We start from the raw sequence: 19,526 nt of genomic DNA, 5'->3' as shown, positions 1-19,526 counted from the left end.
TTACTAACTTACTATCAATCACATCACCATTGGATCAAAGAGAAAGAATGTTAAAAAGTTTTTAAAGAGAGAGAAAATGTTAATCTAATTAGATAGATAATAAGTTGGTAGTAAAAAATTCTAGGCTAAATTATACATTACCCTCTTATACTAAGATTGTGTTTCAAGAAACCATCTCATACTTTCAATTGTTGCAATTAACCTCCTTTTACTATGTAATTTTAACAATTAAATATTTCTGTCAAATTTTTTACAAACACCGTTAAATCTTCTCCATTTCTCAAAATTATGTCTCCTCCTATGAGTTTAGTTTTATTTTTTTTGTTAAATTATTAAATATTAAATATAATATACACTACATAAATTAAAAATATTATATAACATTAAAATGTGTCCTATCATATCGGTATCGGTGCAACATATATAAAAAATAACACTGTATTGTTGTCTGACTTATCGAAATTATTATTAGTTAAAAAATGAAGAAGCTAATTACCGTAACAACACCCCAAATAAAAATATTTTTGTCTGTCGTAATCGGAAATCTATCACTGTATCGTTAGAAATATACCGCTGTATCATCATCATCATCGTGAGTATTATTATCATTATGAATATATACTTGAAAGAATTATCATTAGACTAATTATACTTGTTTATAATATTTCTAATTTTATATTTATTTTTATTATATGAATTTAATTTAATTTAACAGGACTAATGATCATTAATCCAATAATAAATTACCGATTAGTGCTTAATAACATTCATATGAAACAATTTTGCTTTCTTCAGTTGTGTGCAACTGTGTCCAACACTACTTTAAAGGCTTAAGCCATTCCCAATTTCCCATCTCTTTCTCAACTCTCTCCACTTGCTAAAGTCTAAAAGAAGAGAAGAAAACCAAGAACAACAAAAAGAATACAGAGAAAAAAAACCATGTCTTCTCCAAGCAAGCGGCGAGAGATGGACTTGATGAAGCTGTAATCCTCAAAACCATTTTTTTTCTTTATGATTTTATTAAAGCTTCAATCTTTTTCCAATTGGGTTTCACGTAGTCTCTCTTTTTTTTATTGATTGATTGATTGATTTATTTATTTATTTTTTGTTCTTCTAGGATGATGAGTGATTACAAGGTGGAGACGGTTAATGATGGAATGCAAGAGTTTTATGTCCATTTCCATGGACCCAAAGACAGTAAATTCTCTTTTTTTCTGTATCTTTGTTTCTTGTTCTTGTGCTTCTGATGAATTTTTTACCTATTGAAGATGCTTTGCTTTGAAGGGTCTTTGCCTTTTTTCTTTTTTCTTTTTTTGTTTGGTGTTTCTTTCTGGATATAGTTATTTGACCATGTACAGAATATAGATTTTTTGGTGTTCTGTTTCTTGTAATGATTTCTCTGTGCATTCTGCAAATAGATTTGGGAAAGATATTGTTTTTGTTTCTTTTTTTAATTCTACAAAGAAATCTCTGTCAGTTTTCTTATTGATTTCCCTTTTGCTTATTGTGGAGTTCTTAGTCTGAATTTTTGGTATAGTTGAATTTTTGTTGGTTGTTAGCTGTACCGAATTTAGAATGATAATTGCCTATTTTCCCTTTGCTTGTTGTGCTGTCCTGGTTTGAGATCCTTATCAATCTTCTTGTTATGCACCTTTTTTTTTTTTTCAATATTCTTTTCTTCCATGTGATGACTTGTGGCAGGTCCTTATCATGGTGGTGTGTGGAAAGTAAAAGTTGAGTTGCCGGATGCTTATCCTTATAAATCTCCTTCCATTGGCTTTGTCAATAAGATCTATCACCCAAATGTTGATGAGAGGTAAGCATATACATTAGTAATGCTCTGAAAATGTTTGTGTTGAGTAGTTTACCTTTGTATTTAGTTTTAAGAATAATTGCACGTCTGATCTGATCATCTTGGGTAACAATAATTTCAGGTCAGGATCAATTTGTCTGGATGTTATCAATCAATCCTGGAGCCCCATGTTTGGTAATGAAATTTGTTAAATTCTGTGAGAAAATTTGTGACTTTGTTCAAAGATTTACATTTTTGCATTTTTGGTTCATTTTATAATGTCAAAATCTATTTTCTTTCAGATCTTGTTAATGTATTTGAGGTGTTTCTACCACAACTTCTTCTGTATCCCAATCCATCATCCCCCATGAATGAAGAAGCTGCTGCTTTAATGATGCGTGACAAAGCTACTTATGATCAAAGGATTAAAGGTACTGACCCTTTCTGGTTTCTTGTTTTCTGAATATGCATTTCTTGTATTAGTTTATGTGTGTAAAATAGAGATAAATTTCCAGTACTCCTCTAGCACCAAGGATTCAGTGCTACACTCACTAAAATTAGAAAAACATGACTCACCTAACTGCATTTACTCCACCCAACATACCACAAGAGTCCACTTACTTCTAATTTTAGTGAGGTAGCATGTACAATATAGTAGAGGACATAAATACTCTTTGCGCATAATTTTATCCCAAACTAGTTGAGGTCGACAGTCTATGAAGCCAAATAAAAGTATGAATAAATTGAGGGAAAAGAAATAATAATTAAGATGTTAATCATGCCCAAATTGTTACAAAGGTGCTCCATCGTAATCCCATTAACTGCCTTTGAGAAGATGTAAACTATTTGTTCTAGAGTTCTAACATGTCCAGTTGATACAAATCCTTGTTGAATGTTTTCCCAAATAAAGTGGCAATCTGCATCTACGTGTTTTGTCATTTCATGAAACACTTAGTTCGAGCCAATGTGGATGGTGGCTTAATCATCACACCAAAATTTCATGGACAGGAAGTCTTTGAATCCAATTGTTTTTTTTTTTTATCTAGCCTTGAATTCTTCTGAGAACACCAATTTTGGTATAATTTTTGGTTTTTATGTCAGAAACAATGAAGTTCTTTTCATTTAATTAACACTTCACTGATGTGTCATTGGCTTCAATGTCAGAGTACTGTGAGAGGTATGCTAAACCGGAAGACATAGGGGAAGCCACTGGAGAGAAGTCTAGTGATGAGGAGATGAGTGAAGATGAACATGATTCTGATGATGAACAGGTAGCTGGTAAAGCAGATCCCTAGCTTGATATGCTTGCCCTCTTTCATAATTCTAGTTCTGTTAATTCACCTCACTACATGTAATGAACTTGATTGTGGATAAGAGGGAAAATTCCCCTTCCAGTTAATTTTCTGTCACTGTAAATAATGTACCATTGATTTCCTGATGCAATGTTATTTCAGCTCTTTCAAGGCATGGATTGTGCTGTTTGGCCTAGTATATTTTGTTTTTTGTTTTTTGTTTTTTGTTTTTTTTTTTTAGTTTCCTCAATGTATCCATCAACCGACAACTGAAAACTAATCTTTTCGAGACGTAGAGATTACCGAAGTGGATTTTGGTTCTACCAACAAAGTTTTTTCCATACATATGGCCTAGTATGTTGTGTTTAGGATTGAATAAAATTAAAGTTAATTAACTTACTAGCTTATACTTTAGGAAATTTTTTAAATAAGTTCTTACAGATTAGTATAAAAACTATATATCAGTCATGATAGAGTAAACACTAACAATTGGGACCCGGTATTTTGAACTATAAGGATTTACTAAAAAAGTACAGGACTTACAGGTTAATTTAACATGAAATAATGTATTCTTGAAAAATAGAGTGCAAATCTTCACTAAAACAAGGATGCAATTGAGAAAGTTAATTCTTGCTTGTGAAATAATTGTAGTAGCTCACAAAAATGTAAGACAGCGATGGGATCCAAATGTAGTAAACTATCATGATATTACCAAACTGGTAAAATCAAAGAAGTTACCTCTCGAGTATGGTGAAGCTTACCTACTTTTATGTTGCTTTGGAATACATGTTAGAAGTTGGGAAAAGAACCCTCTTAAAGTTCCACAACGATTAATTTCTTACGTCTATATTCTTCACTTGCCAAACTAAACCCTTTTAAATAGAAAAATAAAACTGAGTCCCCTTTGACTAACGTAATATGTGAAAAGATAGAATACTCTTCTTCACCCCAACAATTAATCTTAGTTTGCTTTTGATAGATGTACAATTTGCACGAGTCTTATAATGAAATGTAAATAATTTATCACCAATTGTTGCTCATGACCAATAACAATAATTCTTTGCTTTTGCATAATTTTGAGGATTGAGTGGTGAATACTATTTTGTGTAAAACCTTTTGAAACTGATCAGGAAATGGTTAAAATGCAAACCCAATTGACGAGTCATTGTTTGTGTGAAGATAATTTAAACGGTCTTGTGCTATGTCATGCTCATTAACAATGCAAAGGGTTACTAATAGAAACTACATTAAAAGTTTGTTATACTTGATATTATCTCAAGAAGACTCAAATCCACAACAAAATAAAACTTTAGGCTGCTGGTTATTCCAGTGGCCATTTTAGAGGATTTAGTTCCTCTCACTATCCTCCAAGATAAACAAGACATCATGTTTAACCATTAACATGAACTAATATGATTATGAACTAACCAGTTACTATACAAGAGATTCTGAAGCCATCTTTAATAAAAGAACCAGTTCCTGCAAGATGCAGACACCCAAACAAAAACTGTAGATCATTGTAATTTAACCCCTTGAGGTAACTGTAAAATACATAGGAGGACCTAACTCTATGCTAACAGTATGGGCTAAACTCTATCAAAGGTAAAGGGCCACTAAAACTCTTTTTCATGAAACTAGCTGCAACATTTCCATTATATACCATCCTTGCCTCCTTGAAAAATCTATATATGGCTTGGTCTCCTCTTCCCAGAATCTGTTCTATGGCGCTTTACATGTTTTGCCCAGCCAACTGACCCACCAGACCCATTTGGTTGTTGAGATGGCTGGCCAACCCATCCCTGTGCAGGAGGGGGAGTTTGTTGAGCCACTCTAGCATCCTTTGGGGTTGAACCTGACCTTGGACTTCTTATAACAGGACCAATGCTAGGTGGTGAAACAGGACCAGCTGATCCAGTCCTAGCCTTCACCAATGTTTTTTCCCTGTCATTTCTTCTCTTCTTGCATACAACCAGTTCACCTGGATGAGTAGGCAGTGAAGGATTATCCTGCTGAAGTTGCTCCCGGGCACTGCCACTACCACTTCCAGTTCTTGATTCCTTCTGTGGCAAATGGCCTTTGATCCTGGCATTTTCACTGTTAGAAGCGGATCCGCGTTGCAGTGGCTTTTGTGAAAGGCACGGATCAGTTTCCACGTCATTTACCACTCTCTGCCTCTTGCTTGGGCAAACAGTCCCTTGCCTTGGGGATGCTACATTTTTGGCAGAAGTTTGACTAGAGAAAGGAAGTGCACTTTTTGCTTCTCTGAAGTCCATATCCCGAAATGCAGTTTTCAAGATCTCAAAGAAGAGATCATGAACCTTCTTTGCTTCAGATCTTACCTGAGAATAATGATCACCCAGAACTTTTAACATTTACACATCACATTAATGCTTCCCTAGGTTTAGTGAGAAAAAACAAAACATTTATGATATGACATGATTAACACAGCTTCAAAAATTGGCGTGGTTTCTAATGTGTGTGTATCAGTTTTCATTTAAAGGATCCAAACATGTCCTCCATAACTCATGATGATACATGCTCAAGTTCTTTGAACACTGTGTACCCAAAAAAATATATATATATGCTCGGTTGTCTTCGGACACCAATTCATTTCCATCTCCAAAAGAGGACATAAATACAGTAAGTCAGTGCATGTTTCCACCAGAAGCCAAAAAATGAGTTATTTTGTACAATAATAAGAAATCTCACCTCATATGAGCACCCATAGAATTGCATTGTACTCCTCAACAATGACTGCACGTCAGACACAATCTCCATGACTCCATTATACTCCAATCTATCAATCCGCTGGTCAATCTTCCGTAAATCCAACTGACTGTTCCCAGAATTCTCAATCTTCTTCCACAAATCTGTTAGCAAAGGTACAATTTGATGACCTTCCTTGTCTACTCTCTTTTGAAGATTGCCAATTACGCTTTTGCACTGCAAGTGCATAAGTTGTATGAGTTCATATACTAGCACTAAGTGAGCAGGCAGACAATAAAACTACAGGAAATATCTCCAACATAGACCATTTAACATGGAAAGGGGGTGAGATTAAATTCAACATTTCCAACAGAAAGTTTTAGTGCAAATCAGAACAAAGGTGAGTAATATTTTTAGGATTGCAGCTTGTAAAGAAACCTACAATCAGATACCTAAGAACATTATAATGTTGTATTATATTAATTTTTTATTGTAATTAAGCTCAAGATTAATAAGCATTTCTGCTTGCAGTACTTACAACATGCAGTAAGATCCACTCTGTTATTCAGTCGGTTATTTTGTTATCCAGCGAGTTATTCAGTTAGAATCACAGATATCAAGTCAGCTACTTTGTTTCAGTTAGTTAGGTTTCTGATACACACACACACACACACACACACAGAGAGAGAGAGAGAGAGAGAGAAAGAGAGAGATATCTAGCTAACTGTAACACAATAACAGTTCACAGGATTCGCTTCTCAGAAACTCTCTATTTAATCTCAATTTCTCCTATTCATTTTCCTTCCTAAGCTTTCTAGCAAACCCCATTCAGTAAGAACATAAGACCATCACAGGCAGAAAAGAAGAGAGACAACATTGATCACTTAATGACACATACCTTGCTGTGGATGATTTCAGTCATCTTAGTGCCATGAGCTGAAGATCCACTTAAATTGATAGGCTTCTCCCAACTTTTTCTAGACTGTTCACCCCCATCCTCTGAAGGAACAGATGCGCAATTCAAACGACTAGACTTAGATGAGCCATGTAATTTGGATGAATTAGCTCCTTTCCTTGAAGGTAAATTTCGCTTATTCTTTAATGAGGATCCACTCTTATCATGTTTACTGGCAATGGAATCTCCAAATGATTTTGATTCTGGGTCCGTCTTTGTTTGCACTTGATATTTATTCTCTGCTAAAAGAGATGATGATTCGCCACATTGAAGAGATGCCATCTCACTGCCAGACTTGTCTTCAGGCTTTTCCATGGCATGACGGGGTCGAACACGAAGACTACGTTTACGTTTAATCTTGGGTTGCTGCAAAACTTGTTCATCCTCACCTTCATCACGATCATGAATCCAACTTCCAGACTGTTGATGATCAACGTGAGAATCACCAGAAACTGCAATTTCCCCTTCCTCTAACTCATCCCCCTGGCAAAAGTTATCAAAATAAATTTAATCAGTGAAAGAAATCGAACAATGACAGCCAGCCACCCAACAAAAGAATAAAATATTCAAAATACAAAGTAAAGCTTACCATCCTTTTTGAAATGGAACTTGGCCTGGAATCTAATGCTGATAGGGAACCAAATTTCTGCGAGGAAACTGATGGTGACACTGTCCGTGTCAATCTTTGACCATCTGATGATGATCCTGAGGAACCAGCTTCTTCAACCAGATGATTATTTCTACCAATTTCAGAAGATCGAGGAAATTCATATCCAGCATCAAAAAGTGGACCATCTTCCAATTGATCTTTATCCATGGGCTGAGCTCCATCAGCCCCACTGTACCCATCATCTTCAAATTCTCCGATTTCCCCTTCTTCATGTGCAGAATATCCATTTCTGTCTTCAGAGCTTACTTCAGAGTATTCTCCATTTTCATCTTCCAATTCTTTATAACTAGGATGCTTTTTTCCTTTGGGCCGTCCCCTCCTTCTCTCGGATCCCACTTCACCAGATTCCATGCCAATACTACCACCCAATAAAATGTTCTTTGATGGTTTTTTTGATAAAGCAGCAATTGCTGCATTCACTTCTCTTGTATTGGCTCGAAGCCATGGAGGCACCTGATCATACCGAGTCATCTCCTCAATCCAATCCAGTTCTTCGTCCATTTGATCAAACAATTCAACTTCCTCTTCACTCCTAGCAATCATGCGATTTACCTCCTGTAGTGAAGGAACATCATGGACATTTTCTTGATACCTTTCTTCATCATGTAATAATGTCTCCAGAGTCAAACGTCTCTCTTCGTGTGTTGTTCTTTGATCAAAACGTCCAGCATTAATAACCTCATCAGCCATATCTATCTTATATTGTTGAATATTGTTCCTTATTAGGCTCTCAATGGATCCTATATAGCGATCCTTTCCTGCAAGTTCATCCTCCATATCAACAGTGCCTCCATTTCTCAATTCATCCTCCTTCTGATGGCTAGGGATTTTGTCAACAACAGCTTCCATGTAGATAACTTTGACTTCTCTTCTCTGTCCAATGCGATGAGCTCTAGCCACAGCCTGCTCCTCATTTTTAGGGTTTGGATCAGGATCATAAATGACAACTGTGTCAGCAGACTGAAGGTTAAGGCCTCTCCCAGCAGCTCGAATACTAAGCAAGAAGATGAAACAGTCTGAGTTAGGGCTATTAAAGTCCACTATAGCTGATTCACGATCTTCCAAACTTGTTGTCCCATCAATTCTTCTGAACACAAGTCTTCGCCATTGCAGGTACTCTTCCAAGATGTCTAGGAGTTTAGTCATGGTACTAAAGAGCAGAACTCGATGTCCAGTTCTTTGAAGTTTTATAAGGATCCTATCCAAGATCCACAATTTCCCACAAGATTTTACAATGAAGTCTTTAGATAAGTCACTATCGAATGAGTAATTAAGCAAAGGATGGTTGCAAGTTTTACGTAGCTCCATGCATCTGTTATTTAAAGTTTTATACTGCTTTGCCTGATAGACTGGATTTTTTTCAATCCTACGTTGCTCATCCTCAGGATCAAGACGTAGGGTGCCGGTTGATTTGATCCAGTCATAAATGGCACTCTGGACAGCTGACATTTTACATTTCAAAACTATACTGACCTGCAATGCAGCACTGATATTAGGATCACATCATCAGATAAAGAGTAAAAGGACTAGTAAGAGTCATAATCAAACCTTTGGTGGCAGCGAGCCTTCAACATCTTCAACACGGCGTCTGAGCATGAAAGGCTCAAGAATCTGATGAAGTCGATGGATAATGATAACTTTCTTCTCTGTCTCAAGCCAATCATCCTCTGCATTTTGAGAGGGACCTTCCTTTTGAAATGGTTTTGAAAACCAATCATGAAAGGCTTTCCTATTGTCAAAAACCTCAGGAAGCAGTAAATTTAAAAGTGACCACAGTTCCTTCAAATCATTCTGCAGAGAAAATTACACCATTAATAATTTCATCAACACGACCATGTATCTATATGACATATCAATTGACAATATGAAATTTACATAAAATTAACATCTAGAACACAAGTCAATATTCTAAACATGAACTTACGTATTTTATCAAGACACGTTAGAATTATGAATTACTAGTCAAAGAGCCTCGACTACATTCCAGTAACAACTAAACAACCACAACTAGCATAACATGATATATACTTGACCAAAGGTCATGGTTACAAAACAAGAGGCCTTATTTGAGATTTTGACTTCGTAATTAACATTCATGCTTCAATAAAAATCTTAATTGCATTTAATGTATTAAGTTATGACTGTAAACAACTAAATGAACCATAGATGACTGTTATTTGGCTCAAACCCCACCACAGCATCAGTCATCAGGCAGGCATGACAAGACTCGGACTTGAGTTCCGTTAAAGCTGAATCTTGCCCTATCAGGTAATTTTGACTCCTCTCACTCAAAAAGGGAACCAACAAATTAAAATTGCTCACATAAAGGAAAAATATATAACATATCTCCAGCTTATCTAAACAGAAGATATGCTTTGTACGGATTCAGATGCAGGTAAAGTAATTCTTAATTCATAGCTCAGCCAGTTAAATGGCTCTGCAGTATTCGTTGCCAGCATCTTCTACTAGTCTTTGCAAATATCTGAAATGTCAAAGACTAAAGAAAGATTTTGTTACTATCAAACCCTACCACTCCTAAAAGTTTAAGCTATTAGATGAAGGTATATCAATGGTTTTAATATATATAACATGCCCGCTCATAGAAGATCCCTTTGGCCTTGAAGCTGGACAATGCAAAGACTCACTCTATCTTGTGCTGAAATTTAACTATATTTAGAATAATTAAAGCAGCAAAATTCAAAGATTTAACTTATAAGCACTTTGTCATAGAGGATTTGATACCAAGCATGATACAGCTCTGGATTCTTTAGAGAATGGAACAGGCCGGATAGAAAGGAAGAAGGAAAGAAACAAATGGAAATGGACAGAAAAATCTGTTTATTGATGAGAAATTCAAATGAACATACAAGAGACACTTCTCTTGCCACGGGGCATTGCCCTTCAACTGATCTCTTTCAGCTTCAGCCTAACATAATCTTTGTCAAAACTTCTAACCAAAAGCATATTCCCTTACATAGTTGGGGAAGCTAAAAACTCCTAACTGCCTATCCTCTCAACTAACCAACCAACCACCTCCTAGCTTTCTAATCACTTGGTATATTCTTTCAAGAATATTCCTTCCCTAATAATGATACATTCCTTGAAGAATATCCTTTCTCTCTTAAAGTTAGTCGTATCAATGTATCAAGGACCGATTCTCTGTAAAGCTTAAGCTATTAGGTGACAGCACATAAATAGTTATAATATCTTTAACAGTTACCAATGGAAGAACCAGCTGTGCAACAAAATAGAAAACTGCAAACATCAAGATATGGTAATGTTTGGTTAAATTGGGTCATGAAAGACTTTGAGTACATACAAACTACAGCGACAATGCATATTGCATCAAAGCAAAACAGACCTGTAAAGGTGTTCCAGTAAGAAGAAGGCGTCTTTGACAACGATATCTATCAAGATCACGGGCTAGAACTGAATCTCTGTCCTTCATTCTCTGAGCTTCATCAATTACGATGTACTTCCAATCAATTTTTGAAAGTTTTGACCGGTCAAACATGATGAACTCATAAGTAGTCACAAGGACATTAAATTTCATAGCCATAACTTCCTGTAAAAATAACCCAAAGGAAACTCAGCACTTATTATTAAATTACTCCACAGAGTATAAGTCATTAAGCTGTGGCACACTTACTTGAGAAAATAATTTTGACCGATGATCCTTAGTTCCAACATAATAAATGCATGACACAGATGGTAACCAAGTATGCAACTCACTCTGCATGATGAACACAAACTTTTGGGTTAAAAGGCACACATAATCAAAAAGAAAAGGAATATCATTGAAATGAAAGAGTTGAAAGCTCACCTTCCAGTTAACCAAAACTGCATTTGGGACTATTATAAGATGTGGGCCGTAGTTCCCTTTATATTCCATCAAGTAGGCAATTAATGCCATAACCTGGACAGAGAATAAATAATTAAGTTTATAGGAGGTTTGCACAACTATCACAGTAAATAATTGTGCAGTACACTTGAAATAACAAAAAAAAAAAGGACTAATTGTCTTACATCTTCCATGTATGAAGTAACAAACTTAAGTGTGAAATCACTCAGCCGAAAAAACACACAATAGATGTTCTTCCCATTTTAAGGAAGGACAAAGCAAAACATAACACTAACCTGTACAGTTTTACCAAGACCCATCTCATCCGCCAAAATTCCATTTAATTTGTTGTTATACAAAGAAAGCATCCATTGCAAACCAACCTTCAAAAACAACATGTCAAATACTTAGAAACATCATCAAAAAACCAAGCAATTACTGACAATTCCATCAAAGTTAGCAACCTACAAGCTGATAGTCTCTCAGTGTTCCAGCCCTTAACATTGATGGTTGCCTTACAACCCTTTCATGCACGGCATGAGCAAGGTTGTAATACCTGGTATGTGGCAAATAATGGTAAACATCAGGCACCAGATACATTGTTATACAACCAATAAAATGATCTAAAATCATAATTTACAAGAAAAAAAAGGTATTAGCCCATTTCGAGCCAACACCTAGCATTAAAAATACACCTGACCTCAAGCATTTTATGCCAAAAACCCAAAACTCAATTTACACATTAAAAAAAAATTGAACAAAACTCACTTGCTGACAGATGAATTGTCTCTAGGAGCATTCATCTCCATAAAACGATTTCTGATCGTCACTTCATCCCCAGCACAAGCTGCTGCTGCTCTGACTTCTTCTTCAGAAAGACCCTTTAGTCATAAAATAAATAATGGATCAATGATAAATACTGGATTTCAAAAAGTTAAAACACTACATTACAAAACATCAAAAACAGAATCCTCAACGATAAATTGTACGGAAAAAAAAAAAAAAAAAAGGCCCACGAACATAAGACTTTCTCTCAGGCATTAGAATATTTTTTATTTTATTTTTTTGGGGAGGGGGGAGGGGGGGATAATGAAGCATGCCTGCAATCGTGCAGCAGCTGCAGCAGCTTTTGCTGCCTCCTCCACTTCCTGTTGATTCTTTGCAGCAGTTATCTTACTTCCTAATTTATGTAGATAGTCTTCAGTCTGGGATAAAAAAGTTGAAAGAACAGCATATCTTTCTGCAGCATCACCTGGGATGCTAGTCTGCTGCTCCAGCAACATCTCCCTATATCTGTCAACATCATTGTTTTTTAAGGCTTCCATCCTTTTGTTCCTGTCATCATCCTTACGTTTCGAGAACTCTCTCAACATCCTCTCATGATATTTGGCCACCCCCCTGTTGCGAGCAGTACGGGCATCACGAATGGCCCAGTGTGCTTCAAGAAGTTTCTTGCGCCATTGAAATATAGATTTGAGTTGCTTCTCCCTTAGAGCTCTCTGAGATGCCTGCACTTGTCTAGCAAGTTCCATACGCTGACGTTCACACAGCCTAACAAACTTGCGATATGGCCGATCTGGCATTGCCATTATCTCTTGTTGCTGTTGATCAATCTCATCCCTTAGACGTGCCTGAAGATCTAAAAGGCGAAGCTTTTTCTCTTCAATTTGCAACTTCAACACAAGATCTGGCCTAATTCTTTTCCTCTCTAAGTTTACCACCAGTAAACCCTCAATCTTCTTTAAATTCTCTGTCCTTCGGCTATTAAGGACTTCCATGCCTTCCTCATAAAGAAGCTCTTTCACATCGTATGCCAGTGACAAATTATTGTTGTTGTTTACCATCAATGATGACCCAAAGGAATCATGTTTCCTAGTGAAGAAAGGAAAATCAAATAGGGGCCCATGATATTTTATGGTGGGTCCCACTTCCTTTGGCTGGGCAACAGTACTTGTTTGTGCAGGTTTGTTAACTTGCATTGTGTCATTTATAGAAGCCTGGGGTGCAATAGCCTTTCCCCTATCTAATGCCACCTCATTTCTAACAGGAATTCTGCTAATTCCACATTCACTTTCCTTGTCTGACTTAGCGGAGCATTCAACATATTGCTGCTCTTCCTTTCCAGCAGATTCCTTTGTCACAGGAGACATAGCTTGCATATGAACTGCTGTTACAGTGGATTTCTCATCTCTGACAAAGCCTTCGTGCTTTGAAGAACTCTTTCCATTAATTGTTGGGATAGGCTGTGAATCCTTGGAATTGAACTCATTCTGCCTTGGTTGTTCCGCCACAATATTTCCAACAGATTTCTCTTGATTTTGTCTTCCTGCAGAATGAACTGGCTGCTGTATTTGTGAATCAAGTGGTGGTGGAACAATGGCCTGAAGAAGTTCTTGGGGGAGTGTACCTTCTCCTTTCTATCAACCAAAATGAAAAGAATATCTGTGAGCACAATCTCCATAAAATACTATATAGTACATCTTCACTAGGACTATATAAATAAAATATACACAAATGAGGCAAATAGACAGATGCTGACAGACTCAGACAAAATGAGTAAGGAAGCAGAGATCAAACCTTCAGTCGCCTAAATGCTAGTATCTGTGCTTTAAGAACATGAAGCTGTTGTTTGGTAAAACCATTTTGTTGTGTAGGCATCTGAGATGGTGCTCCTTGAGGTTTGGTGTAATTTCCTGAGCCCCCTTCATTTGTCAGACCTCCAGCCTGAGAAGCATATTGGTTTAATTGCCTGGTGTACTGCATTTGTGCAGGTTCTGGACCAGATGATGAAGCTTTTGCATTCAAAGGATGATTTGCACCAATGTTTACGTTAGCAGAAGACTGTTGTGGATGCATAGAAGGCATTCCATTTCCAACTATAACTGGTTGCCTCAAAGATCCTTGAGCATCTCTGCCATGAAGACTGAATTGCTGCACTGCCATGTCACCGGAGTTACCAGATATACCAGCATTAATTGGTGGGCCCAAATGGCTTGGTGGAGCCATCTGCCTGGATTTTGCAGAGCCTGACTGTGCAGACACATCACTAGATGAATTAGCATGTGCTGAGCCCTCACTTGCAACTGCTGGAGAAGTAACCTGCTGGTTTGAAACAGGGACAGGTGATGACTGAGCCACAGTGTTAGTATCATTTGCCTTTGACTGTTGAACCATCCTTGATTGCGCCAGCGGGATGAACTGAGCCATTAAGTTAGCATTTGCAGGATTTGATAGATCAATATTTCTTTCATGTGCCCATGCCTGCATAGCCCGCAATTGAGCAGACAGTGCAATCTGGTTGTTCATAGCATTTGGGATGCTCTGTTGAGTTGCCAATGCTTGCCCAGGTCTTATAATATTTCCAGGCACCAAGTGTCCAATGGCTGGTCCCTGGATTGATGGCTTTCCTTCACTCTTCTGATCAGGTGCTAGCTGCTGTCCTTGCTCTATCTGCTTTTCCCCATGAGCAAAATGTTCAGATGAATTCCTAGAGGATGATCCTTGGGCTTGATTCACTGCCTGCATAGACATAAGGTCTTGCATTTTCAAATTTCCCATTCGCATTTCCTGATCCTTCATGGATGAAGGGCCTAACATTCCCATTTTAGGTTGCTGCTGTGACTGCATTGCCAAAGCAGACTTTTGTTGAGAAGCCTGGAAAGCATATTGAAGGTATGCTTGTTGGGCAGGATTTAGCATTTGCTGCTCAACGCCTTGACCCTGGTTGGAGCCACGCTGAGCTAAATCCATAAATTTTTGAGACTGCTGAGGCAGTTGCATGGCACTAGGAGAAGAGAAATTGTTACTCCCAAATCCTTGAAGCCCTGCTTGATATGCCAAAAATGCTTCATTCCCTTCAGATTTTCTAAGCAGATGCTGTTGAAATGACTGCAATATAAAATTTTGAGTAAAAGTCATCATTTCGTAACACAATGATATGGGGAAAGGTTGCAAAAAAAAAAGATATGATTGCCGAAAATAATATCAATATTTTTTTATAAGATTACAATGCAAATTTCATACACAAATACTTGTCAAAGTATAACATAAGCTAATTTGGTTACCAAAACTTGCAATCCCACATCATAAAAGGTATGACAGAAATTTCACAGAGATTTACGAAGGCTACTATCTACATAAAATAAATACGAAAAAAGAAAACTGTGTCCTCTACTGAAGTAATATAACCATGAAGGCAGAAAGTAGACCATAGTTGTAAGTTATGACAAATTCTTAAGTACCATTACCATATAACATAAAGAAAATGAGTCATATATTAATTATCATAGCATTTTGAGAAAGAAGTCGATATAATGATTATTTTCCCATTAAAACAGCATTTGATAGAAAACTAATAGTCAACAAGAAACAGACGAGCTCAATTATTGATATCATACATCTTTTACTAATAATAACAGAAGTAACAGGAATGAGAGACAGCAGGAACAGTTAACACAAACTGACGATATACAGAAGGTGACGAAACAACACTTTTTATCAAGTTGCAACTTCAGCTTGTTTGGTTACAATCCACAATTAATCAATGTTTTTCAATTTAAACAATTTGTTAGAGAGAGAAAGAAAAGGCAAAAAGGAAACTCATGATCCAAAGTTAATCAGAGTGATTAAATTTCAACAATAGCACCTGAAGAAAGAAAGAAAGGGGAGAGACGGAGTTCATTAAACAAAAACACAAACCTCAAGGTTTATTACCCTGATGTTTCATTATCATCATCAACTTGTAAAAGGAAATACAGTAGAAAAGTGAAGAAAAGAAATACAATATGCACAATAGTCGTATTTTCCTATAATTGAAACATAACATATGAACAGAAAATAAAGGCAAAGATCAATAATTAGTAAAAAATTCAAAGTCTAGAGAAAGATGCATGTTGTTTGTGTGATTAAAAGGAAGCTTGACTGGAACTGACAACGTTAGCAACACACGATTGCACCCAATCATTTTCAGGTTCAATGATTCCATCAGTTTCCATATTCTACTTAATTAACACATCTCAAGTTTCACTCCTTGAATAACTGAAAATCAATTGGTTCCCAAAATTAAAAACAAAACCAAAAAAAAAAAAAAAACCAACCAACCAACTAACTAAAGACATTCTTTGGTAATTAACCCCCACTAGCAAAGGTAATAAATGCAAATTCCACTACAACCCATTTTTCCAACAAGCACCACACTCCAATTTCCAAAGCCCACCATGTTTTCCAAAATCAAACCCCATTTTATTACCAGCACAACTAAGTACCACACTTGCCAGAACTAGTCATCAGAGTACATGTTCCATCAAATTATCACAGAAATTCAGCCAAACGAATCAAAATCCACACCTGCCTAGAACCTATCTGCTGCTGTTGGTGTTGCTTCTGCTGTTGCTGCTGCAAAGAATCCAATCCCAAGTGAGAGGCCGCCGAAGACGGAGAAGACGGAGATGCCGCCGCTGACGACGTTGATGCCGCCCGCCCTGCCGGGTTCCGGCCGGGCCCACCGCCGCTGCCGCCAGATTGCATGCAATCAACCCAGAATTCAACACCTACACTACACATGCAGATAAACCAAAATTCAGATCACTCCCACTGGTAAAAATAAAAAATAAAAAATTCAAACTTTGAACAAAATAAAAATACCCAGAAATGCAAAAGCCTCAGAATCCCTCCAAATTTGAAGAAAAAAGCCCTTTTATTTTCCCTCCGATCCTTAACGTTCAAAAAATCACCATTCACCCCATTTTCTCTCTCCAGCTTCAGCTACTGACACCAGCTTTCTCGCTCCAAAATCCGCAAATTTCGGAGCAATTGAGGATAGATCTTCCCCCACAGAGAACCGAGCTTGACGGAATCGGTGATTCCACAATTTGGGTCACGCGCGATTTCCCAATTCACAGTCAAACCCTAAGGGAAAAAAAAAATTCTATTTTCCTATTTTTCTTCCATTTTCTTTATAAAAATGACGTTTGTGTTTTCTTTTTTTTTTTCCTCAGGTTGGGTCACAAAGCTTAAAGCTTTCTTCCACTCTCTCTCTCTCTGTGTATTCTCTCTCTAACACACTGTACACACTATACCATTTTTATATGCCAAAACAACTACGGTTACAGATTTACGGAAGGTAGCAATTCAGATTGCCCCTCGGTACCATCAAAATTACAGACAAATCCCTAAATCCTGAACATTTTTTTTTTTTTGAAAAAGTATCTCGTATTAAAATATATAAAGTTATGTAGAAAGAGAAAGAGATTCATGCTGAATTCTATGGGTGCAGTTCAGTTGGTAACTTGACGCTGAGTTAGTGGGGTTGGATATGTGTTCGATTCCCGCTGAATGCATTCTTGGGGAGGGGGCTGAACCTTTAGCCATCACTGTTCCCCTGCACTCCGGATTAGTCTCATAGCCGGCTCAAAGAGTCGAAGCTCGTGGGATACCAGAGGGAGCCAACTCGTCTCAAAGAGATAATTAGGATTGGGTAACTCCAAAAAAAAAAAAAAGGAGATAGATAAAAAAGGAGGAGAGTTGATAAAAAAAGATATAAATCTCATCTCTTTGTAAGAGAAAAATGACACAAGTTAAATATTTTCCATTTTTTGTAAGGGATTAACGTAGATAAAATTATCTTCGCTAATTTTAAAATTACGTCGTTTTGAGATTTATGATAAAAAATAAAGGGTATTTTAATAAAGAAAAAATATGTGTCCTTTTAAATAATACAAATTTATGTTCTTTTAAAAGAGATAGACATAAAGAGGTGTAGGTCTTATTGGAAAAAAAATCATTTTGTGTTTATCTTTCACTTAAAATGAGCTAAGTTTGTGTTAGACACATATTTTTTCCTTTAATAAAATATATGTTAGAAAGTAAAAAATTTAAAATAGCTTTTACGTTCTTATTCTAAACCCTAAACATTGTTTTAGAATTATAAAAGATAATTTTATCTCATATGCGAGGAGAAATATTTTTCCCTTTTTTAAACATGACAAAAAATATTCAAAATCTGTTATATAAGCATATAAGGGTGTTAACGAGCCGAGCCGAGCTTTGATTTTAAAAGGCTAAGCATGTGTTTAAATGTCTCATCCTGACCAAGCTTGTTACCTGTTATGAATATAATTTCAGCCTGTGGCCTGTCTTATTTACAAAAAACTAAAACCTGATTTAGCTTGTTAGCCTGTTTAAAACAAAATAAGACAACAAAAATTTATCCAAACAAAATATACAGTCAACAACACTAGTAATTCCATAAATATTCATAAATTTAATGTATATCCAAAAAGCATAATATAAAACAAAATCATTAAAAAAATTGTTTAATTAATAAAATGGGATGAAATGAATTGATGAGAGAGAGGGCTATCACAAGTAGTATAAAAGAGTATAAAATAAAAATAATTAATATATTAGGCCAGCCTGAGAAGCTCTAAGGCCGAGCTTTTAAATTGGAGCCTGAGGCCTTTTTATTAAACGAGCTTTTATACAGGTCCTAGCCTGCTTCTAACAATCAATTTTAGACATAAAAGCTCAGGCCTTCACGAGCTGAGCCAAAGGCCCCTGGCTCGTTTAGCACCCCTAAGCACACACACATATATATATATAAGAAAATGTGTGTATCATTTTAAAGGATGTAAAGTTGTGTCATTTTAAGTGAGAGAAATAGATAGATAAAGAAGGAGAGAGAGGACAAAAAAAATATATATATGGGTCTCACTTCTTTGTGAGAGTAAAATGACACAAGTTGTGTCATTTACAAGGACATATATTTTTCCCTTATATATATATATATGAGAAAAATATTTATGAAGTCACTTGAAATAATCTTATTCCGTCCGCCCCAAAACTATATCGTTTTGGGTGTTGGGAGAATTAATTAGAGGTGTTTTGAGGTACCCTTCATTAATTCTCCTGAAATCCAAAATGACGTAGTTTTGGAAGGAACGGAGCTAAGATTATTTCAAGTGACTTGAGAAACGATAAACCTTACATATATAAAAATAAATAAAAATATTTCTCAAGTCACTTGAAGTAACCTTATCTCCTGCCATTCCAAAACTACATCATTTTGAGTGTTAGGAGAATTAATTTAAAGATATTTTGATATTTTTATTTGTTTATTTATTATATAAATTTTATCAAAACACCCTTCATCAATTTTCTTAACACCCAAAACAATGTAATTTTAAGGTGATGTGATATAATTTTGTGTCATCTGACATGACAAACAATAATATATATATTGGGCCAAATTCGACAAGATGGTGGAGAGCATT

General features: G+C 36.2%; 2 protein-coding genes across 3 annotated transcripts; one reads left to right on the top strand and one right to left on the bottom strand.

Moving 5' to 3' along the window:
- The first annotated feature begins 812 nt into the window (after nucleotides 1-812).
- LOC133304089 (ubiquitin-conjugating enzyme E2 4) lies at nucleotides 813-3,259 on the top strand. Its single transcript, XM_061504058.1, has 6 exons — nucleotides 813-983; nucleotides 1,118-1,197; nucleotides 1,702-1,816; nucleotides 1,935-1,987; nucleotides 2,095-2,223; nucleotides 2,957-3,259. Exons 1-6 carry the CDS (start codon nucleotides 940-942, stop codon nucleotides 3,085-3,087), a joined length of 552 nt encoding a protein of 183 aa, XP_061360042.1. The 5' UTR covers nucleotides 813-939; the 3' UTR covers nucleotides 3,088-3,259.
- A 1,196-nt stretch (nucleotides 3,260-4,455) lies between these two features.
- On the bottom strand, nucleotides 4,456-17,285 carry LOC133304081 (ATP-dependent helicase BRM). 2 transcript variants are annotated; one of them, XM_061504048.1, is made up of 15 exons: nucleotides 16,900-17,285; nucleotides 16,603-16,810; nucleotides 13,834-15,144; nucleotides 12,357-13,673; nucleotides 12,025-12,137; nucleotides 11,725-11,812; nucleotides 11,553-11,639; nucleotides 11,239-11,331; nucleotides 11,065-11,148; nucleotides 10,777-10,980; nucleotides 8,964-9,206; nucleotides 7,335-8,888; nucleotides 6,689-7,228; nucleotides 5,794-6,027; nucleotides 4,456-5,423 (listed from the first exon to the last, which is right to left on the bottom strand). In XM_061504048.1, the coding sequence occupies exons 2-15, from the start codon at nucleotides 16,780-16,782 to the stop codon at nucleotides 4,767-4,769; spliced, it is 6,705 nt and encodes a 2,234-aa protein (XP_061360032.1). In that variant the 5' UTR covers nucleotides 16,783-16,810; nucleotides 16,900-17,285; the 3' UTR covers nucleotides 4,456-4,766. The 2 variants fall into 2 exon arrangements, with proteins under 2 accessions (XP_061360032.1, XP_061360033.1); XM_061504049.1 differs by having other exon boundaries at nucleotides 16,603-16,805.
- Nucleotides 17,286-19,526: the final 2,241 nt, after the last annotated feature.

Source organism: Gastrolobium bilobum, unplaced genomic scaffold (genome assembly GCF_033153095.1).
Source record: "Gastrolobium bilobum isolate Gb01-03AN ecotype WA unplaced genomic scaffold, APGP_CSIRO_Gbil_v1 utg646, whole genome shotgun sequence".
In the NCBI taxonomy this organism is placed as follows: Eukaryota; Viridiplantae; Streptophyta; class Magnoliopsida; order Fabales; family Fabaceae; genus Gastrolobium; species Gastrolobium bilobum.
The sequence above is the reverse complement of the archived record's forward strand: the minus strand, read 5'-3'. Positions and strand labels throughout refer to the sequence as shown.

Coding starts and splice junctions, on each gene's coding strand:
- LOC133304089 (XM_061504058.1), top strand. CDS start 940: ATGTCTTCTCCAAGCAAGCGGCGAGAGATGGACTTGATGAAGCT. Junction 984..1,117: donor GAGATGGACTTGATGAAGCT/GTAATCCTCAAA, acceptor TTGTTCTTCTAG/GATGATGAGTGATTACAAGG. Junction 2,224..2,956: donor TTATGATCAAAGGATTAAAG/GTACTGACCCTT, acceptor CTTCAATGTCAG/AGTACTGTGAGAGGTATGCT.
- LOC133304081 (XM_061504048.1), bottom strand. CDS start 16,782: ATGCAATCTGGCGGCAGCGGCGGTGGGCCCGGCCGGAACCCGGCAGGG. Junction 15,145..16,602: donor AGCAGATAGGTTCTAGGCAG/GTGTGGATTTTG, acceptor TTTATATTGCAG/TCATTTCAACAGCATCTGCT. Junction 11,332..11,552: donor GTCTTGGTAAAACTGTACAG/GTTAGTGTTATG, acceptor TTCTCTGTCCAG/GTTATGGCATTAATTGCCTA.